Source organism: Rana temporaria, chromosome 5 (assembly GCF_905171775.1).
Source record: "Rana temporaria chromosome 5, aRanTem1.1, whole genome shotgun sequence".
NCBI classification, from domain to species: Eukaryota; Metazoa; Chordata; class Amphibia; order Anura; family Ranidae; genus Rana; species Rana temporaria.
The window spans coordinates 213,123,168-213,147,209 of record NC_053493.1 but is presented as its reverse complement, the minus strand read 5'-3'; the positions used below and the strand labels follow the sequence as shown (position 1 = coordinate 213,147,209).

At 43.3% G+C, this 24,042-nt stretch overlaps 1 protein-coding gene across 1 annotated transcript in view; it reads right to left on the bottom strand.

The window, feature by feature from the left end:
* LOC120940587 (unconventional myosin-X-like) overlaps positions 1–21,080 on the bottom strand; it is a 298,063-nt gene extending 276,983 nt beyond the window's left edge. Inside the window, exon 1 of the mRNA XM_040353533.1 lies at positions 20,809–21,080. Coding sequence (XP_040209467.1) covers positions 20,809–20,829 — 21 coding nt within the window. The 5' untranslated portion in view covers positions 20,830–21,080. The remainder of the gene's footprint in view (positions 1–20,808) is intronic.
* Between the last annotated feature and the right edge of the window lie 2,962 nt (positions 21,081–24,042).

Below are 24,042 nucleotides of genomic sequence, written 5' to 3'. Positions count from 1 at the left end.
CAAATTTTAACCTCCTGCTTAAAATGCTAGTTGCCTTCCGGTTATGTTAATTCTGTGGCTTTAAAGCTCAACTCCAGACTGATCACAAAAAAAAATATTGACCCCATGCAAATAAAGTTTTGTCTAGGGGGTGAAATAAAGACAATTGCTTAGCTTACACTCTGGTTCTATGTAGGGCCGAAACAAGTAATCGATTAATCGACAACTAATCGATTAAGAAATTAATCGATTACAATTTTCATAATCGATTAATCGGCCAGTAACATAATGGGGTTAAAAAAACTAAAACTAGCCCTTTATAATACAAAAAAGCAAATCGCTACTGTAAATATTACTTTCACTGTCCCACAGTAAAAAAAATTAACCCCTTACAGTAGCGATTATTTGCTCTTTTTGTACTTATTTTTGTTTTTTTAACCCCATTATGTTACTAAACATCTCAGGCCTGGGTCAAACTTCTGTTTTTTGGTGCTTTTTGCAGAAACACACTACAGTTAATTTACATGTTTTCCTATGGGACATGTTCACATCCATGATTCTTTTCCGGCTGCTGCGTATTTGGAAAGGGCAATGAGTTTTTAACGCAAAACGATTGCTATTTTTTTTTTGGTTCAATATACTTCAATGGAGAAGCTGCAGAAAAGCATGTAATGTGTTTTTGCGGGAATTTGTGTTTTGTAATCTGCCCAACAACAAATTGGCCCAAAAAAATTTAAAAATGCAATTTTTTTTTTAAGGCTATTATCCGATTAATCGATTAATCGAAACAATAATCGGCCAACTAATCGATTATGAAAATAATCGTTAGTTGCAGCCCTAGTTCTATGGCAATTGTCTCTCTGGTCTTCTCTTTTCCCAGGCCTAGAATGTGGGTGGGCATTGCACACCATCAAGTACAGGTCAGGACCACTCATCTTAACTTGTAAGGTTAGGCAACCTTGGCATTCCAACTGTGGTAAAACTACAAATCATGCCTCTGCCTCTAGGAGTCGCGCCTGTGATTGTTAGGGTCTCATGGGACTTGTAGTTTCACCACTGCTGGAGGGCCGAGGTTACCTACCCCTGCTGTAAGGGATGACAACTGTGAGGGTGTGGCCATACAATCAATGAAGAGGAGTGGCTTTGGATGGATCGGTCATCTGGCGGGAAGGAAGCTTGCATACTCGAGGAATCAGGCAGGTAATACACCATACTAGTGTTGCCTTAGACTAAACAAAACGTATATCAAAGACACGTTGGGATAAGGAATGGGCTTTCAACATTTTTTTTAAGCCAGTTTGGAGTTTCTTTGTAATATTTCTTGATTGGGAAATGTCCTTGTGAACATGATGCCTCCATATGCAATGTAGGACAATAAAGGATCTTAGGTACTGCACATGTTCCACTAAAAGATTTAAGCAAGTATCATGGCAGGAGCCAGTTCCAGAGGTACCTCCCATCCTGTCATTCTCAGGGAGATATCTGCCCATCAAAGGCTAACAGAAAATTGACTTGAATCATTCGATTACTATTTAAAATGATTATCTGTAGAAAATAGCCATTGATATTGCAGCACAGTGGCTAAGTGGGTAGGACTCCCACCAAGCAGCACTAGGGTTATCAGTTTGAATCCCAACCACGGCACTACCTGCCTGGAGTTTGCACGTTCTCCCTGTGCATGAGTGGGTTTCCTTTGGGGGCTCTGGTTTCCTCCCACACTCCAAAGACATGCTGGTAAGTTAAATGGCTCCTGTCTGAATTGGCCCTAGTATGTGTATGTATGAATGTGAGTTAGGGACCTTAAAGAGGAAGTATAGTTTTGGAAAACATATTAAAAGTCCCAGAAGACTGCAGGGAAGAAGGGGGAAGGAGAACTTCTGCTCGGATCGCCAAAGGCAATCCCAGCAGAGGTGGGAGCAAGTACCTGTCAAAACTTGGTACGCCCCCCCCCCCAAAAAAAAAACATGCCAAATATGGGGGAGAAAGACTTCAAGCAGAACTTCCCCTTTTGGGTTTTTTCCTTGAGGGCAGAGACTGATGTCACTGTACAATATATATGTAAAAGCGCTGCACAAATTGACAGCGTTATATAAGTACCTTAAAGTAATAATGTTATAGAAATAATTACAATATTATAAGTCATTAGAGATATTTTTTATATAGTTATGATTCTCTTTCTTATTTGATGAAGCCTTGTTAACAACACACTTGAATATTGTTTGTGTACAACGTACATACTTTTTATGTACAGTATTAGGAAGTGTAGCGAAAAGTACATGGAGTGACTGCAATCATCCTGCTTCTGAATTCTTACAGAATCTCAGAAACTTAAATCTATTTCACATTTTAGGCTGATGTTAAAACCCTGAAAATTCTGCAAGATTCAAAACTTTTTGTCACGCCTGAATTTTGTACAGTTCTTCACTTGTTATGTGAAGCTTCCCCAACATAGCCCTCCAAGGGTCTGATATGGAATTGAATGTATTTTATAACACATGGAAGAGCTGCGCGATTAATCGTGAAGAATCGAAATCGCAATCTTTTTCTCTTCCCGATCTTAAAAACAGCATGTCACGATCTTTCTAACAAGTGTAGAGAGTTCTCACAGCTGGAAAAACAAAATCCAGGCAGCCTGCCATGTTTTAATACAACACTCCAATAAGTGGAAACAAAGTATTTTTTCGTTCTTTTATCAAAGGAAAGAACTCCGGCGTGTAGATGAAGGAAGTTTAACCATTTAAAGACCAAACCTTTTCTGACATTTGTTGCTTACAAGTAAAAAATCATTATTTTCTGCTAGAACTTACAAGGGACACCCAAACATGATATATTTTTTTTAGAAGAGACCCTAGAGAATAAAATGGTGGTTGTTGCAATATTTTATGTCACACCATATTTGCACAGCGTTTTTTCAAACGCAATTTTTTTTTAAAAATACACTTTAATGAATAAATAAAAACGAAACAGCAAAGTTAGCCCAATTTTTTTGTATAATGTGAAAGAAGATGTTACACATCGAGAATCGTGATCTTTATTCTACTTTCTGCTTTTGTATATATTCCTTTGTCTATTTAGCATTTAGGCTGCATTCACACCTCGGCGTACAAAATCGCGGCGGTTTGTCCCGCGAATTGCGGCGACAAATAGTGGCGTTTTGTACCGCGATTTGCGGCGACAAAACGCCGCGATTGTGAATGCAGCCTTCACCCCCTCTATGGAGATGGTTCACATCTCCTATGCCAAACGCCGAAAGCCGCCTGAAAAAAAGGTCCGGGGCTTTTTTTCAGGCGGCAGGCGTACGGCGTTCGGCGTGGAGATGTGAACCATCTCCATAGAGGTGCATGTTAAATCATCCTTCTGGCGTCTCGGGGCTGCAGTGGTGTCGCACTACAGGCGTATATACGCCTAGGTGTGAACGGGGGCTAATGGAGCAGTCCCAAACGAAGAAACTGTTGTTCAGCTTACCGTGTAAAAAAAAAAAAACATAATGCTCTATAAACCAGTTTCATGGGTATGCCCTAAAATCCATGTTTTAAAGATTTCATATGAATAATTAAGCAAAGATATAAAACATTAGTTTCTCTTTTCTAACCATTTTTACCAGGGACTATGCGTTTATAGAATGACAGTATATGTGTGGGCAAAATCTAAAAAGGCATACTCACCACAGCTCTCCAATATATTTCCCTATGTTATTCCTTCTTATAATGCTACACAATAATGCCACACAAGTACACAATCTGCTCAATGACACTTCCAGATATACCGTCAGCTCCTAACTTTCTGTGGTTGGCTGACAACACTGCTTGGGATCTGGGTGCAGCAATGCCAGTGTTGCCCAAACATATTCACAACATTTCCACAGAATGTGTTTACCAAACTGCAGTTTAGCTTTCCTGGCACTTTTACTTCAAAGGGTGTCTAAACAGTTTTTGTAGCTTATTTGCTGACACACCTCTTGAAAGTACACCTCTTAGGTAGGCTGGGTCAACAATGTAATATTCACCTATTACAGAAAACGGACATCAAAAGGAGAAAAACCTTGCTTTTATTCTCTGTCATTCTCTGTCTAGATGAAAACCCCCCACCAATTTTTTTTTTTATATATATATACTTTACATGCATACCCTACTTTTTCTAGTTTTCTGAGATAGGAACAGTGCATGCACTATTGCAGCCATCATGCAACTGCTGTTTCCAGTTGGACTGCCTTTTTAAAGAGCGAATCACCACCAAATTAGATTAAAACAACCTGTAGTAATCTGGCTAATGTATGGGCATTTAGCAGGGTTGGGTACATAGGCATGCCATAGATAATTAGATTTCAAGGTTGCAGGAAACAAAATCGATTGATTCCCCCATTGACACTGACTGTGAATCCCTCCCGCAGCACTATTGTGTTCTGCCCACGTTGGTGGGGGTCGGCCTTCCTGGCTGAGATAACACAATGATTCCTGCTAGCGGCTACAACCGCTAGCAGTAATTGCATGGCAAAGATCCAATAGGCTGGTTGTACTAAGTTGATCAATGGATTGACTTCAGTACAAGCAGCCTGCCCATACATGGATCAATATACGGCTGGTCCCTACTGAACTGGCCAAAATTCAATCCATCTATGGCCAGCTTTAGACTAAGTAATAACATAAGAAGGAACATTTACTTGGACACAAAACCAGTTGGTTTGCCATTCACCTAGTAATACGTATGTTCACTTTGCAAAGTGAATACTAGTAAAAAGCTTATGAAATGCCTCTTTGACAAACATTTGACTTTTTTTTTCTAGCCTGTAAAATCACTTCTATATTAACCTATGAGTCCATGCACAGATGGACATTTACAGGAGAGTTAGAGGAGCTTCTGAGCAGAAAAATAGCTTGAGGGGACTAATATAGCAAGTAGATTATGCGCAAAAAGAGTTTATCAGAGCATTGTTATAGAAGGCAGCATAGTCAATCTGTAAGGTTGAAATCAGTAAAAAATTCCAACTGTTTGGGGTGGTGATGGGGAATGTGCGGATATATTATGATGGGAGTATGCACACAGGGCTGCCGTCAATAAGGAACAGAAACCATGTTCCAATCTAGCAAGCAAACAAGGAGAGAGGCGCCTTTAAAATGAATTTTAAATTCATTTTTTAAAACTGTTTTAAGTACTGCACCCAGAGGCGCCTCTCTCCTTGTTTGCTTGAGGGGACTAAACCTGTCTAAAAAAAGCTTAAAGCGGAGTTCCACCTAAAAATGGAACTTCCGCTTAACCCACTCCTCGCCCCCTTACATGCCATTTGGCATGTAATTTTTTGGGGGGGGGAGTGGGGGCTTCAGGAGAAGGGGACTTCCTGCCCCACTTCCTCCTTCCGCCGAGAGGCTGGAAAGGCGAATAGCTTAATCGCCTTCTTGCAGCCCCTCCCTGTAGGCGAGCGCCTGTCCAATTGGACGGCGCCGCTCGCGCATACGCAGTGGGTGCCCGGCCGTGAAGCCGAAAGCTGTCACTGCCGGGTGCCCACACTAGGAAGCGCGTCGCTGAAGCCTTAGAGCAGGTAAGTGTCTGTTTATTAAAAGCCAGCAGCTACACTTTTTGTAGCTGCTGACTTTAAATAAACTTAAAAAAAGGCTGGAACTCCCCTTTAAACGCTAGACACATTTAGCATTTAAACGTTCATTCATTGCAATGGAACTCAAAATAAATTTATATTCTGGCCAATGGAATCCACTTGACGTGCCTAATCATGCTTAAACATCCGTGCAATATGCAGCTTTAGGTGTGTTTTTTAAGCAGCTTTTTATTGCCAGAATTAAAAGGTGTTCAGAATAGAAAACCTAGCGCCCTGTGTGCACGAGGCGTTAAAGCGGACCTTAAGTAATCTTTTTATCTTTCCATCTATTAAATATTCTGCCCTTGTTGTTTTAAACTTGGATAGTAATACATTTTTTTCTGCCAGTAAATACCTTATACAGCCCATTTCCTGTTTCTTGTCTGGTCATTAGCCTAGGCTTATGACATTATGCACAGCTCTGTCTCTCACCCTCGTGAGAGGTTGTCAGGAAGGAAGGGGGGATGAGTCATAAGAGGGACAATGAGAGCTGCAGAGCTGGAGGTGTGCCTCTGTGTAAATCCAGGAAGTGAACAGGCAGCAGCTTTAGCTGCCCACAGTTAAAATGGTTGCAGCCAGACTCAGTGGAAGGAGATTTCTGCAGCATATTTAGCAAGTACAGAATCACAGTATATATAAAATAATATGCAAAGTGGTAGGAGGGAAGCTTCAGAATGGCAAAGATGTTTTTATTACAAATTATGGGCCAGATTCACAGAGGAGATATGACGGCGTATCTCCTGATACGCCTGTCCTATCTATGCGGCTGATTCATAGAATCAGTTACGCATAGATAGCCCTAAGATCCGACAGGTGTAATTGTCTTACACCGTCGGATCTTAGGATGCAATACTTCGGCCGCCGCTGGGGGAGTTTGCGTCGTATTCCAGCGTCGGGTATGCAAATGAGCATTTACGGCGATCCACAACGTTTTTTCCCGTCGTTACGTCGTCGAGCCATGTTAAAGTATGGCCGTCGTTCCCGGGTCGAATTTCAATTTTTTTTTTCCGCGTAAGACGTCCAGGAATACGAATGGACGCTACGCACTTCGCCGTTCTAAAAAATGATGTCACATCGCGCAAAGCACGACGGGAATTTCAAAACTGAGCATGCGCAGTACGTCCGGCACGGGAGCGCACCTAATTGTGAGCAGACTGCAGTTCCTCTTTAAGCCTCATGCCGGGAGACATTTGCTGGCATAAAAAATACCGGCTGGCATTCTGCCTGTGTTTATGTCGATCTGTCCCCAACAGCTCAGCAGGGCAGATCGCTGAACTAATCTTGCATGGTTAGTACAGCAGCTCTGACTGGACCTGATAGTGTAACAGGCTGTACTTTGAACAGCCTTCAAAGGCATACGTTTTTTTACCTTAAAAAGCTACCCCCAGACTACCGCTCCTCTCAAACTACTTACCTGGCTGCTTATTTGATCCAGTGCTGTGCCCGTCTGCAGCTCCACTGCTCTCTCCCTCTTTCCACAGTAGACAGTGGCATGAGTGGGAGACACTGGCTCCTGCTGCTGTTAATCAAATCCTGTGAGGAGGGAGTTGGATTCGGAGTTGAGCTGCACTGTGTGTGTCTATAAACTAACACAGCCTGGATCGGAAAGGGAATCCACACAAGTGCCCCTATAGTACTTTCTATAGGGGCACTTGGAGAAGAGGAAGAGTGGAAAGTGTCAATAAGTGACCCCAGAAGAGAAGGTTCAGGAACGCTCTGTGTAATATCACTGCACAAAGCAGGTAAGTATAACATGTTTGTTATTTTCCGGGAAAAAAAATATGCCTTTACAACTGTTTTTAAAGTACTCACACAAAATTCTTACTGCAAGGCGAACACCAATTTTAAGTAAACATTTACTTTGCTGGGTGAACAGCCGCTTCTCTTTTAACAAATCAATCCCAATGTGTTCTAAACCCCCGACTGACTTTTTCCATCGGAAATTCCGACTGTGTGTATACCCCATCGGAGTAATTCCATCAGAAATTCCGAAGAATTCCATCGGAGTTTAGATAGAGAACGTGTTTTCTTTTACTCCGATGGAATTCCGATGCGAGTTTGGTCGGACAAAGGTCCGATCGTGTGTACGGGGCTTAAGGGTAGCCATTCACGTCTCAAATTAGTGCTGATTTGTCTGCCCATTGTCCCTGATGGGCAAAGATCATGTACAGTTTCCAAAGGAAATCTTTCAGTTTGTTGTAAAATCTGTGCAAAGCGGTCAATCTGCCCCTTTAGTCACTGAGAAAAGAATGAAATATTTAACTGTATGCATTATTCTGCTTTTTGGCTGAGCTACACACAGGATCACATCGTACTGTCGTAGGCTTCAGAATAGCCAGCTGCCTCTTATTCTTGGTGGGACAACTGCCCATCTATGACCCTAAATATTAAAAAGCACTTCAATGGAATGCTCCCTTGTTTTACTCCCAAAGAAGAGACGTGTAGAGCATATGTTGTTTCCAAAACAGACAGTTTTACAGCATAGTGTCTCAGTTACAAAGCGCATAGCAAGTCATAAAGCACTGAGTTTGGGTTTCTAGGATTTCCCGGTTAGCTGGCTGAGGTGAAAAAGTAGTAGTCAGCAGATTGTACTGACTGTTAGTGACGTCACGCTCCTGTTTAAAAAAAAGCAAGTGCTAACAAGTGGAACAAGTCAGAAAGCTGAAGCCGGATCCTGAAGCTTTATTGCCTTAACGTACCATGCCTGGTTAATCATTAGCAGAGCTTTCAATTTAACTTGGATATAAAGTGTTTCTTTACCGCTAATGTTTCTTCTATATAAAAGGTGCTTTTTGATCTTGAAAAGAAATAAACGCCAAGCAAGGTAGTTCAACAAATGAATTATACACAGTGTACAAAGCTTTTCTTTCAATGCATATACAAACACGGAGGACGTCTCTCACCTGTGCCTCCATACTGAGCCAACAAAAGGCAGGTGATCAGTAGAAAAGACGTGTTACATAGATGAGTATAGTCATTGAATGGGAATTGTCTATAATAAACGCAAAACATGGTTCATTTATGTCGTGGTATGAGGGAATGTACAACAAACGGGTATGTGTCTATTGGTACACTGCAGTCTTATTGAACTTAAAATAACAAATCTTACAGAGCGTCTGTCAGTGAGCTTAAATTGGTCATGTAATCATGCCACACCGCTTCTTACCAATCTCTATTATCCAAAACCACTTACACAGCACTAGTCATTCATACTACACAATAGTATTGAAACTGTTGCAAACTGTGTATGCTCTTGTGACAAGTACATTTTCATACAGACTCAATAAAGACAACATTGATGGTCATAACGTCCTAGATCTCTCATTACAAACCGAGGCAACCCAGCATCCAAACGTGTTATGTATTATCATTTTATTATTATTTATTATTGTTTATTATTGTATTTATTATTGTTTCTGCCAGTAGCCAAACTCATTTTTCTTTGGTTCACATTTATTATTATTATTTACCATCCCATCAGTGGAATGTACTCACAATCCTGTGTTATATGATTAGTATACCATTACAATGAAATGTAGGCTACACAATACATAATGCATAGTTTTAACCTGCCTACACCACGCAAAACTCATAACCAGCAGATCCTTTGTTTGTAAAGAAAGTACCCTAAGTTCATGTGCCACCATCTTCGGGGGGGGGGGGGGGGGGGCAATGTTATTTCTGGTCTATGCCTAGGTAAACTTAACATTATGGCAGCAAATCTTCAAAGTGATGCTGTGTGCCTCAGTACTGTCCAAAGTTGGTTTATGTCAATGGAAATGGACGGGGCAATGAGTGATACAGGCAGCTGCAGCCAATGCTACATATTCCATGCCAACCATAATCCTAGGAGTATGCTTTTTTATTTGCCAATTTGACATTTTTTTCCCAGTAGTCAGCTGCATTGCACAGTATCAAAAATAGCCAGAATTGGTGACAGGCAGCCATCTTAAAGGGGTTGTAAACCCTCATGTTTTTTTTTTCACCTTAATCCATCCCATGGTAAAAAAAAAAAACTTCTGTCACTGAGCAGCCCCCCGTTTTACTCACCTGAGCCCATTTGTTCCCAAGCCAGAGACACGCACACCCTCTCTGGCCGTTTCTCGGCTCTTGATTGGATAGATTGATAGCAGCACAGCCATTGGCTCCCACTGCTGTCAATCAAATCCAATGACGTGGGCGCCGAGTCTGTGTCTATGGACGCAAAAGCTGGACTCGGGGGTGTACCTGCACGGTAACCCCCAGAGAGAGCACTTCTCCTAGGTGGTTTCCCAATGCGAGGAGAGCGCCACTGAGGGACCCCAGAATATGGTGATCGGGGCCACTCTGTGCAAAACTAACTGAACAGTGGGGGTAAGTATGACATGTTTGTTATTTAAAAAAAAAAATAACATGAGATAGGTAGTGGTAGGGTCACCTAAGATTTAAGCCAGCCTTAGGCGGTTTGAATCTTGGCCAGTTCAGCAGGGACTGGCAGAGATTTGAACCATGAATGGGCAGGCTGAATGTACCAAGTTGATAGATTGATCAATTTGAGCACATCCAGCCTGTCAGATTTTACATGCGATTATTGCTAGCGGCTAAGGATGGCTTCCCCCACCCACCACTGGGAGAACACAATGGCTCAGCAGGAGGTATTCCTGTGGTTGCAGAAAAAGGAAATCACTCTGTCTATGGCCCGCTTAAAGCTAGCCATACATGCTGAGCCGAATGAGAGATATCTATAGTTTCACCCATCAATGCCAAACAGTGTGGATGGACCAAACTCCCACTGTCAGCTATTACAGTGCCTTGAAAAAGTATTCATATCCCTTGAAATTTTCCAAATTTTTGTCATGTTACAGCCATAAAATATGAATGTATTTTATTGAGATTTTATGTAATAGATCAACACAAAGTGGAACATAATTGTGAAGTGTAAGGAAAATGATAAAAGCTTTTCACATTTTTTTAACAAACAAATATCTGAAAAGTGTGGTGTGTATTTGTATTCAGCCCCCTTACCCCTAACTAAAATCTAGTGGAGCCCATTGCCTTCAGAATTCACCTAATTAGTAAATAGAGTCCACCTGTGTGTAATTTAATGTCAGTATAAATACAGCTGTTCTGTGAAGCCCTCGGAGGTTTGTTAGAGAACATTGGTGAACAAACAGCATCATGAAGGCCAAGAAACACACCAGGAAGGTCAGGGATAAAGTTGTGGAGAAGTTTAAAGCAGGGTTAGGTTATAAACAAAATATCCTTTGAATAGCTTTGAACATCTCACAGACTACTGTTCAATCCATAATCCGAAAATGGAAAGAGTATGGCACAACTGCAAACATACCAAGACATGGCCATCCACGTAAACTGATAGGTCAGGCAAGGAGAGCATTATTATGGGGGCCCATGGTAACTCTGGAAGAGCTACAGAGATCCACAACTCAAGAGGGAGAATCTGTCCATAGCACAACTTTTAGTCGTGCACTCCACAAATCTGGCCTTTATGGAAGAGTGACAAGAAGAAAGCCATTGTTGAAAGAAAGCCATAAGAAGTCCCATTTGCAGTTTGTGAGAAGCCATGTGGGGGACACAACAAACATGTGTAAGAAGGGGCTCTGGTCAGATGAGACCAAAATTTTACTTTTTAGCCTAAAAGCAAAACGCAATGCGTGGCAGAAAACTAACACTGCACATCACAATCCTCACTGTGAAACATGGTGGTGGCAGCATCATGTTGTTGGGATGCTTTTCTTCAGCAGAGACAGCGACAGAGTTGATGGGAGGATGGATGGAGCCAAACACAGGGCAATATTAGAAGAAAACCTGTTAGAGTCTGCAAAAGACTTGAGACTGGGGTGAGGTTTCACCTTCCAGCAGGAAAACAACCCCATACATACAGCCAGAGCTACAATGGAATGGTTTAGATCAAAGCATATTCATGTGTTAGAATGGCCCAGTTAAAGTCCAGACCTAAATCCAACTGAGAATCTGTGGCAAAAATTGCTGTTCACATACGCTCTCTATCCAATCTGACAGAGCTTGAGCTATTTTGAAAAGAAGAATGGACAAAAATGTCACTCTCTAGATGTGCAAAGCTGGTAGACACATCCCCAAAAAGACTTGCAGCTGTAATTGCAGTGAAAGGGGGTTCTACAAAGTGACTCAGGTGGACTGAATACAAATGTACGCCACACTTTTCACATATTCATCTGAAAATGATTTGGAAAACCATTTATTATTTTCCTTCCACTTCACAATTATGTGCCACTTTGTGTTGGTCTATCACATAAAATCCCCAAAAAATACATTTATAATTTTGGTTGCACCATGTCAAAATGTGGAAAATTTCAAGGGGTATGAATAGTTTTTCAAGGCACTGTATATTCTGAAAGCTGGTACCCATGGCTGTCAGAATACCCGCACAATGAATGCAGCTGATGGGCTGCAGTCTTTGTTCAACTGACATTTTTCCAGCTGGGTCCTTTGATTTTTTTAGTCAGTTGGTTGGCAGGGCCATCCACAAATCGAATTTCAGCTGACTCAAAGAAATCATCTGAAATCACAGAAATTGATCTGTGTATGGCCAGTTTGAGCAGACTAGCCAAACCTTATGCAGCTCCTGTATTTGTTTCCTGTACAATGGTCAAAATGCACTGCAGCTGCAATCTGCTTTGGGTGTCCATATTAAGCTAGTGACACTCCAAACACATGCCACAAAGGCAATGCGTTTGCCTACATGGGTTTGAATGGTACAGAAGTACCACTGGATCCAGCTGCAGTGAGTTTCCAAAGTATTGAATGCACTACTTTTGATGCGTTGTAATTTCAGGCCATTCAAATTAAATAGGCTGAACTTGCACTACTCAGAACTGAATGTGAATCGCACAGGAGCAAGTTCCCAGCGTAAACCAGCCCAAAATAACAAAATCCACTACTAATCAGAAAGGCGCTTTGTATTATGCAGGCATGAAAAGCAAGCCTTTCTGCATGCCACTTTTTTATAGTCCTATAAAATATAAAACAACATAAAAATGTAGGTTTTACTAAATGTAGGCCTGATAATGTTGCGAACAATTCTGGACATAACATAACATAACTCTGAAGCAAAAATCATGCATTCCTCATTTATATTACTACCTACGTAAGTAAAATGCCTCAATTAATATTAGACATAAGACCACAGCGACGGACTTCTGTCTGAATTTACAGACATAACCAAGTACAAAGTGTTTTGGAAAGCAATTAGACTTTATGCAGGCTGCCAAGCTGTCCAGCTCATTCCTTCTTATATTGTCCTTGGATTCTATCAGCCAATACTTCTTACTGGTTTGTGGAGAAGGACTACGTTTCGAGAGCATGTGTGGGATTTTGGATCGAAAGCTGCATATTCATGAATGCGAGTCAAGTAAAATCAAACCGGGACCGTAGAATGTGAGTGAGAATCAAAGACTAATAGATGCCATATGACAAAATGTTACATACAAGTAGCACAAGTCCAACAAAGACTTACTATATGCCTTCAGCTACTATATTGTGCAGATGTGCATCTACTACCTGCATGATTTGTCTTGTGTTTTGCCTACATTTAATTGTTCTAGCAGAGGTGTGGGGGCATCAAATGAGGACAAGCCTGTAGCATTTGTCGGAGGCTAGCTATCACAGGTAACAATCAGGACACGACGTAGTGCATAGAAATGCAAAACCTTTACTTAAACACTTGTGTGTATTGAACCATTTGGCTCAATGAACCCTTTCATCAGACAAGTCAAAGTGCCTTTAGCACCAATTGCATGCATTTAAAAGTGCTTGCTCTAACACCTGGGGGAGCAAAATGGAAACAAAATGGTGGTATTCATCATTGTGTCTGTTCGCCATACTTTTTAAATTCTGTAACATCCTGCTCTGCAGTTTTAGCATGCCAATGACATGATATGAATTTCTTGTAAATGTGCCTTTTATTGTAAGTGAAGGCATGTTTTTTTTCTTCAACGTAGACATTACAAGGTATTAGAAACAGAATCAAACAACCCATTCAACACAGCCCGAGACAACACATCACATGGCTTGTGTGAGTGATGCACTTCAGTTTTGCATTAACTTGCTGCCTGATTGCTGACCTTGAAGTTCTCATTTCACATGGTAGTTTCCAAATGAGAACATTGCTAACAAGTCTCTCAGTAATAATGAGCATTTAGGAGACTTGCGAGTTCTGGTTATTGAAGCCAACCTATACTCTGCCTATCTCACCCCTGCCATGCTTGGATTGCCAGTATCACTTACTAACACTGCTCTATGTACTCAGGGCCGCCATCAGGGGGGTACAGGTAGTACATATTTATTTTTATTTCTTATATATATATATATATATATATATATTTTATAAATGTTTATTTTTTTATTTTTGTTTATATATTTTTTTTTATTAAAGGGCCCAGAGGTCCCCAGGGCCCTGGATATCAACCCCCCCCCCCTTTTTTTTATAAATGTTTATTTTATTTTTTTATATATATATATATATATATTTTTATATATATATTATTTTATTAAAGGGCCCAGAGGTCCCAGATAGCAACCCCCCTTTTTTGTAGTTTATAAAAAAAAAAAAAAATTGTGTGTGTGTGTATATATATATATATATATATACCACCCCCACTTCTCAATTTGTGGCGCCCCCCCCCGCTTCTCAATTTCAGGTGGCAGCACTCCCCCCGCTTCTCTGCTCCAGAGAGCTGTGTAAGGGGCCCCATAATACCTGATGGCGGCCCTGCATGTACTGTATATTGACCCCAGGGGAGTGTGACCCTATGCACTAACGTGGTCACATTGCTACAGCTGGCAGGCATCTGTAGCAAATATGAGTTCTACTCCCAACTTAAACAATTCAGGATGCAATTATTCTAAATGGATTATTTTATAAAAAAAATATATATACACCATTCAATTATCGCAAGCCAAACTACAATCTGAATCACTTTTAACGAGCAATGCACAAATAAGAAAGAATTCTGGTTGAACTACATTTGTAAGTACAGCATCTTATAGTCTTTGCAATCATATAACATACATTGGGGGTTATTTACAAAAGGATATTCCACTTTGCACTACAAGTGCAAAGTGCACTTTAAATTGCACTGGAAGTGCACTTGGAAGTGCAGTCGCTGTAAATCTGAGGGGAAGCTCTGAAATTACGGGAAGCTCTGCTGATTTTATCATCCAATCATGTGCAAGCTAAAATGCTGTTTTTTATTTTCCTAGCATGCCCCCCTCGGATCTACAGCGACTGCAATTCCAAGTGCACTTGTAGTGCAAAGTGGATTTGCCTTTAGTAAATAACCCCCATTGTAATTAAAAGTATCCATAGAAGACCCTTTGATCATCACTGGTGAGTTCATAGCTAAACTGCTGATAATCAGGTTTACGTAAAGTGTATGCAGGTTTTAAGCTGTAAGATACCTTTTGGCTATTAAACCCTATCTGTGCCACTATGTGGTCCTTAGAGAGTATGGGGGTTATTTACAAACATCAAATCCCCTTGATCGCTTATTTTATTTTTTTTACCAAAGATATGAAGAAGAATACACATCAGCCTAAACTGAGAAAAAAAACTTTAAAAAATAAATAAAAAAATGGGATATTTATTATAGCAAAAAGTAAAAAATATTGTGTTTTTTTTCAAAATTGTCTGCTTTTTTTGTTTATAGTGCAAAAAATAAAAACCACAGTGATGATCAAATAGCACCAAAAGAAAGCTCTATGACCCATTTCACACGGAGGGCATATTGCAGGCGCTATAGCGTTAAAAATAGCGCCTTCAATCCACCCTTAAAAAGCTGCTTTCACACTGGAGCGTTGCGCTAGCAGGATGGTAAAACAAGTCCTACTAGCCACATCTTTGGAGCGGTGAAGGAGCGGTGTGTATACCGCTCCTCCACCGCTGCTGCCCATTGAAATCAATGGGACAGTGCAGCTATACCACCTGCAATGCATTGCTACAGCAGTGCATTGCAGGCGGTTCTAACCTTTTCTCGGACACTAGCTGGGGTTAAGTGCGCCCCGCTAGCGGCCGAAATGCGCCGCAAATCCGCCCATAGCATCTGCGGTAAAATAGCAGCGGTTTACCGCTGACGCTATGGGTGGCTTAGTGTGAAAGGGGTCTATTTGTGGGGAAAAAATGACATCAATTTTGTTTGGGAGCCACGTCGCACAACCACACAATTGTCATTCAAAGAGTGACAGTGCCGAAAGCTTAAAATTGGCCTGAGCAGGAAGGGGGTGAAAATGCCCGGTATTGAAGTGGTTAAAGTGGTATAAAACGCTTCAAAACGCCAACACGGCAACGTAAATGTGGCAAAACTGACATTTTAAACGTGGGTTACTATCTGTCAAGTTTAATCATTTAGGAGCAGTTGTAAAAAATGTCCCGTGTACATGGAGCCTTAAGCTGCACAAAAGCGCATCAGTGTGAAAGGGCCTCAAGTTAAAGTGAAACTGCAACAGAGAAAGATCGGTTAAAGTGGTTGTAAACCCTTACAGACCATGTTATGCTACAGGTAAGCCTATAATAAGGCTTACCTGTAGCTACCCAGGATATCTCCTAAGTCTGTACGGTTTGGGAGATATCCCCTGTCCCCTGCATATGCCGATGTCATCGGCACATCCGCACTGGGGCAAACTGAAGCAATGGCACATGGTATGCGCCGTTGCTTCAGTAAATGTGCTGTCACCGGCGGCTCCCACGCACATGCTCAGGAGTGACGTCATCGTTGCTTCGGCCAATCACAGCACCAGAGCCGCGATACCCGGAAGTAACCCCCGGGAGAGATGTCGCCAGCCGGAGGGGGGTACGAGGACGGCTACGGGGGGCTTCAATGTAAGGTAAGTAATTCATAATGAGCTAGTATGCTCATTATGCCTTTGTCTTGCAGGGTTTTATTTTTTTCAAGGGTTTACAACCACTTTAATTCCCCCTGCTAGATAGGGCTGTGCTGTGAGGCAGAGCTGTGTAAATCTCAGGACTGGGTACACAGAAATACAAAAACGTTTGGCAGGTAAAACAGCGCTCATATATGTATTTTAGTTGTGCTCAAAGCTCAGCTTTAAAGTATACCAAAACATACTCTTTCACTTTGAAGAGTTTGTTGTGTCTATAGGAAGGGAATTGAAGGGGGGATCCCCCAATGGGACAAAAATAGCAAAAGTAAAAAACTTGGCTGGGGTTTTAACCATTTCCTGCTCTATCCAAAATGGAAAAAAAAAAGTTTGGCTTTTGAATGCAATGCAATGTGAGGAATCACACAAAGATCTAAAGGCAATAACACCTCTATAATGTTTTTCTTCTCCCAAGTACTTTGCCAGATATACGTCTCATCTTTCTCTGGTGTGAGTCGGACTGCACGCTCAACTCCAGTCATCAAGGTACCCCTCACAGGAAAGCCAAACTAAAGGAAATACCAGACCTTTGTTAGAAATCAGGCACTCTGCCATCTCCTTGTTTCAAACATAGCTGCTTTGTTTTGTTGTATATAGAATTGGCCACTAACAAAACATAAGGCTAAAACCAGAAAAAGAAAATATACAGCCACACGCTATGCTCCTGCACAGAAGAAATGTGAAAGCAGCACTGCCACAGATCCAAAACCATGAGGAATACTGCAGGACAGATATAAATGACAAGGAAGGGTAATGGTCCAGTTCATATATCCGTCCAGATCACGTCCCTGTTACTTCAGGGAAAAACAGGAAAGTCAAAGGCGACAGGAACTGACAACAACATTTTTTTTTAGGAAGTTTCCAAGAATTCAGGAAAAGGTAAGATCTATTAAAAGTTTTTCATCCTGTGTAATATTATCATCACAACCAGACACAGCAGCATCTTCCCCAGTGGAGCCATTCATTACAGAGCAATCTAGGGTTCCTCCAGAGGTTACTAGGGGTTCCTTGAGCAGACCACTGTAATAGGAGTCATTTTTCCACTAATCCCTGATTAATTGGGGTTCCTGAGACCTGGAAATTATTCCATGTGCTCCACGAAGAAAAAAAAAGTTGAAAATGGCTGCCCCGATCTATGCAGAATACAAAAAATGAAAAGGTAAGTACATCTAATGGTCCGTTTCAGACGAGCAGTCTGTTTAGATCTGCCTGCCAGTTTTGCAAACAGATCTGAACAAAAGCTCAATGCTGGGCAGCCCATAGATGATTTGATTTTCTGTCCTTCCACTGTAGGTGGAAGGACAGAAAATCACTTTATTCCCCCATCAACAAAGTCAGTTTTGATAGGGAAATGCATTCTGGAGCAATATTGTGTTCTGCCAGCAGGGGGTGTCGGGAGCCTTCCTGGCTGGCAGAACACAAAGACTGCTGCTTGCGGTTATAGCCGCCAGCAGTAATCGTATGTAAAAAATATGACAGACTGCTTGTACCCAAAGCGATCGATGGATTGACTTGGGTAAAACCAGCCCTGCTGAATCGGCTAAATTTTAATCCATGTATAGCCAGCTTTAGTCTATGGGCAGGCGGATGTAAACAGATATGCGTCTGTTTGCATCTGACTACCTCTAAGTCCGTCTAGGTCCAGAAAAGAAAAAAGTGAAAGGCATCTTTCACAAAGGTGATATTATGTGTCTGTTTTTCAGGTGAACATGATCAGAATGATGTAAGTCTATGGATAGGCGGATGTAAACAAACGTGTTTTGCTTTACACACAAATACTTCTGACTCAGTCCAGGTCTGGAAAACAAATAAAAAGAAAGGGTTTGCATCTTTTCCCAGTTTCCCAGACCTAACTATGACAGATCGGAGGCAGTCTGATGTAAACAACTGTCCACAGATCCAGTGTGGGTCCAGAAAGATCCAGTTAGTAAATGCATAAAGACTTGAAGTGACTTTTGTCCCATTCTTCTCCAAACCAGCAGATTATCTATTCACAGATCTCCTGCCAACTGCACCAGACGGAGTCCCAGTGAAACAGGCCAGAAGGTTTGCATTTGTTTAAATTATTTTGCCACCTGAAGGTGAAAGATCGAAGAGAAAAGGATGTAAACGGGCGCAGGTCTATTTACATCCAGCTGGCTGTGGATCAAATACTGTATGGGTCTGTTCAGTTCAGTGAGGAAGAAACTGAATGGACATGGATGTCACAAAAGTGACAATTGTTCTGTTCTCCTCCAATTCAGCAGGAGATCTGTACACATAGGCGTCCGTTCTATAGGGCAAAGGGGGGCAATTGACCCCCCCTGGAAAATCGAGAAGGTGTTGAAGACTAATGAAACCCCTCCGCGACTGAAGCAGTGACAGCGCCGCGGTGACAGGCAGGTTAGAACAGGGAGAGAGAGGCGAGCTGTTGGCCATGGTGTTGCAAGGGGGGGCAGGGGGTGGTCTGGTGCGGGGTGACGCCACTGCACCTGACCAACCATCCCCTTCTCTCACGGCCGCGGTCTGTCTGAGCGGTCCCTGGCCGGATGTCACACAGGCACAGCGAGCAGAGTGAAGCCGCCTCCCCCTCCAGTGTTGTGCTGTGCCGCGCTGATGGCTGACCTTAGGTAATAAATGGGATGGGGGAGGGGGGTCCGTCTGTGCTGAAGGGGGGGTTTGTGCTGAATGGGGGACCATCTGTGCTGAAGGAGGGGTCTGTACTGAAGGGGGGGCCATCTGTGCTGAAGGGGGGTCTGTGCTGAATGGAGGGGTCTGTGTGGAATGGGGGTCTGTGCTGAAGGGGGGTCCATCTGTGCTGAATGTAGGGGTCTGTGCAGAATGGGGGGGTCTGTGCTGATGGAGGGGGTCCATCTTTGCTCAAGGGGGGTCCATCTGTGCTTAAGGGGGGTCTGTACATTCTCTAGGCTATATTTATTTGGGCATGGAGTAAAGCTGAATTATTTCAAGAGCTTTTTCACACTGCCAGCTGCCTGCATTATCGGTAAGGCGCCCGCTAAAAAGCGGCGCTTTACCATCATTTTAGCTGCGCTATTCGGCCGCTAGCCGGGCACTTTTAACCCCCGCTAGCATTTGAAGAAAGGGTTAAATGCGACTGTGTATCGCCGCAGCCGAAGCGCCCTCCCCTGAAAATATTTCAGCGGAAAGTAGAAATTGAATAGGTTACTAAAGTCAGGAAAATTCTCGTACATCGGAAGTGATGTCATGTGTTGTATTATATTTTGGGGTGACAATTGTACTGACTAAATGAAAATCGTACAATCTGGTATTGTACAAGGAATATTTTCGCGCTCGTCCGATCGATTAATATCGGGTGAACTGCCGTGACCGGCTCTGTACTAACGATCCGATTATCGTACGATCATGTCGAAATGTAGATACATAAAGCTGGCCATGCACAGATTTTTGTCCAAAATGTTCTCACAGAAATTCTGAAGAAGTCATTGGTCAGAAAAAAAATTCTTGGCATTGTTGAGTTAACTCATTTAGTTTGATATTCTTTAAAAAATGTCATCCAGACTTGCTATTTGAATGGAATTCCAGACGTATTCAACAGGTTTCATTACAGTACAACTTTTCCCCAGATGAAAACCACATTCACAGGATTTAGTTCATTCGAGAAAAAAAATTCCATCCTGCTCCTTCCAATCTTCTCGTCTGAACACCGATGTGACCCTACTAAATGTTCAAAACTCAAAACCAGCGTTGTGAAAATGAGACGTGTGGACAGAAATTCTAGCGGTGTATGGCCAGCTAAACTAGGACAACAAATGTCTCGTATTTCTTCTCTCTTGGTCTTTTAAATATACCATTGAAAGTGTTTTAGCAAAGCAAAACAAAAACAAAACAAGCAAAACAAAAAATAAAATAAAAAATAAAGGAAAACAATTTTATATATATATCAACACAACAACACACACACAATATTTGCACTTGGGTTTAGATATGCTTTACAGTGGTGAGGGATTGGAATATTGTCTGGAAAAAAAAGACTCCCCAATGTAAAGGAGGTTCATCTTCTCCATAGTAATAATGAAAGTAACTCCTAAATGTTGGGTTGTCACCAGAACAGGAATAGAGGAAATTCTTCCAATGGAGACACTGACAAACAATCAGGGATTCCCTCTGACTTCCTATAGGACAGGAATTGTCCACACAGATGACAAAAAAGTGACCCCAAAGTTTTGTCTCTAGTCCCCCTGGAAGCCCCATAGGGGTGCAGAGGTTCCCCCTCCACTGATAACACAGCTCTGTATTCATTACACTGGATCACATAATCCAAGTTTCCCATATACAAACAATGCAATGTACAGAGGAGCACAACTCACCTCACTAAAGAAGTTATCCATTGTCTGTCCCCGGCTCAGCAAGTCTACACTTAGATTGGATGGACTATGCCAGACACTCCATTCCTCTCCTCCTGGGATGTGGAAGGGCCACCTTTGTCCTAGGTAAGTATCCTCAGAGGGCACAGAGTGTGGTACATGCTCCTTCCCTGCACACTGCCCGGTGTATAAGTGTCCGGAGCCCGGTGTATGTCCCGTGCTGTCCCGTAGAGTAGAGTGCAGTGTGCGGACTGCTCGTAGTGTACACTTCTCGGGAAGACTGCCCCCTCAGTCCCTCCCCTATCATTACACTCTGCCTTCTTCTCTGCACACGTCCTATCAGCGCCCTGGGCAGCTCTCCTGTCAAAGGTGAGCTCGTGGCTCTGGGATTGTTCTCTCAATGGGCCGCATTCACTGGGCGGACATGAGGACATGAACAACTGGACGGCCAGGACACTGTGCACTCAATGGGGCTGTGTGTGAGGGGGAGGAGGAGGGGGAGGAGGGATGCAACAGCTGGAACGGCTCTACGGGGCAGACCTGTCTATCATCAGTCCGAGTGTTCCTACAATGGGGCTCTGCACTCCGTCTACCCCATCCGTGTTCACTTCCCATACATGGGACTGCAACTCTAGGCAAAATACAAACATGAACTAAGTCATATAGGCTGCCAATACAAGTTTGTCCCATACATAGTTGTATACCTGTTGATGTTGGCAGCATGGTCTGAGGAATCTGAGCCTGCCATGCTGGGATTTATAGTGCCATACAGAGTCTTTCTTTGCTCTTTCCTTACTCCCTCTCTCTTTCTCTCTCTCCCTTCCTCTTCTCTCGTCCTCTGCTCTCTCTCGCGCTCTCTCCCTACTTCTCTATCTCTTTCTCTGCTCTCTCTTCTCTGCTCTCTCTCTCTCTCTCCCTCCTTATATCTCTCTTTCTCTGCTCTCTCTCTCTCTCTCCCTACTTATATATCTCTTTCTCTGCTCTCTCTCTTCTCTGCTCTCTCTCTTCCTCTGCTCTCTCTCTCCCTTCCACTTCTCTTGTCCTCTGCTCTCTCTCTCTCTCTCCTTCTCGCTCTGCTCTCTATCTCTCTCACTCTCTCTTCCTCTACTCTCTCTCTCTCCCTCTGCTCTCTCTCTCCCTTCCTCTGCTCTCTTTCTCTGCTCTCCCTCCCTCTCTCTCTCCCCCTCTCTCTCTTCCTCTGCTCTTCCTCCCTCTCTCGCTCTCTCTTTCTCTCTTCCTCTGCTTTCTCTCTCCCCCTTCCTCCTCTCTCCTCCTCTGCTCTCTCTCCCTACCAATTCAATTCAAATTCAATTCAAATAAGCTTTATTGGCAGGACCAAATACATGTTAGCATTGCCAAAGCAAGGAAAAGGGGAAGGGGGGTAATATAAAGGGGAATGGACATAAGTCTGTGAAAGTCCTCGGTTTCTCATGTCCCTCTCAGTCTGTGACACGCTGTCACATATTGGGCAGCTATCTTCACAATTGGCTCCTCTTCTCCCAGTAGAAATTGGAGTTTCCTCTTCCTACCTCTTTCTCTGCTCTCCATTCCTCTCTCTCTCTCCCTCTCTCTCTTTCTCTGCTCTCTCTCTCCCTTCCTTATCTCTCCACCCCTTCTCTCTCCCCCTACCTCTCTCTTTCTCTGCTCTCTCTCCTTTTCTCCTTCTCTCTCTTCCTCTGCTCTCCCTCCCTCTCTCGCTCTCTCTTCCTCTGCTTTCTCTCTCCCCCTTTCTCCTCTCTCCTCCTCTGCTCTCTCTCCTACCTCTCTCTCGTTCTATGCTCTCCCTCCCTCTCTCTCTTTCTCTGCTCTCTCTCTCCCTTCCTCTTCTCTCGTCCTCTGCTCTCTCCCCCTACCTCTCTCTTTCTCTGTTCTCCCTCTCTCTCTCTCTCTTCCTCTGCTCTCTCTCTCTCTCGCTTCCTCTGCTCTTTCTTCCTCCTCTCTCTCTCTCTCTTCCTCTTCTTTCGTCCTCTGCTCTCCCTCTCTCTCTATCTTCCTCTGCTCTCTCTCCTTTCCTCCCTCTCTCTCATCCTATGCTCTCTCCCTCCCTTCGCTCTCACTCGCTTCCTCTGCTCTCTTTCTCCCCCTCCCTCTTCTTTCATTCTCTGCTCCCTCTCTCTTCCTCTACTCTCTCTCCCTTTGCTCACTCTCTCTCCCTCTGCTCTCTCCCCCTTCAGATGCTATCCCCCTCCCTCTGCTCTTTATCTTTCTCCCCCTTCATCTGCTCTCTATCGCCCTCTTCCTCTGCTCTCTCTTCCTCTGCTGTCTATCTCTCTCTCCCTTCCTCTGCTCTCTCTATCTCCATCTCCCCCTTCCTCTGCTCTCTTCCTCCCTTCCCCTGCTCTCTCTCCCTTCCTCTCTCTCCCTCTCTTTCTCTCTCCCCCTTCCTCTTCTCTTCTCCTCTGCTCTCTCTCCCTACCTCTCTCTCTTTCTCTTCTCTGCCTCTCTCTCTCTTCCTCTGCTCTATCTCTCTCTCCCTTCCTTCCTCTTCTCTCTTCCTCTGCTCTCTCTCCCTTCCTTCCTCTTCTCTCGTCCTATGCTCTCTCCCCCTACCTCTCTCTTTCTCTGCTCTCCCTCCCTCTCTATCTCTCCTTTCCTCCCTCTCTCTCTTCCTCTGCTCTCTCTCTCTTCCTCTGCTCTCTCTCTATTCCTCCTCTCTCTCCCTTCCTCTTCTTTCATCCTCTGCTCTCTCTCCCTCTCTGTCTCTTTCTCTGCTCTCCATCTTCCTCTGCTCTCTCTCCTTTCCTCCCTCTCTCTCTTCCTCTGCTTTCTCCCTCCCTTCCTCTGCTCTCTCGCTTCCTCTGCTTTCTCTCGCCTTCTCTGCTCTCTCTCTCCCCCTCCCTCTTCTTTCGTCCTCTGCTCCCTCTCTCTTCCTCTGCTCTCTCCCTCTGCTCTCTCTTCCTTTGCTCACTCTCTTCCCCTTCAGATCCTCTCCCCCTTCCTCTGCTCTCTATCTCTCTCCCCTTTCATCTGCTCTCTCTCTCCCTCTTCCTCTGTTCTCTCTTCCTCTGCTGTCTATCTCTCTCCCCCTTACTCTGCTCCCTCCCCTCTGCTCTCTCTCTATCTCCCTCTCCCCCTTCCTCTGCTCTCTTCCTCCCTTCCCCTGCTCTCTCTCCTATCCTCTGCTCTCTATCTCTCTCCCCTTTCATCTGCTCTCTCTCTCCCTCTTCCTCTGTTCTCTCTTCCTCTGCTGTCTATCTCTCTCCCCCTTACTCTGCTTCCTCCCCTCTGCTCTCTCTC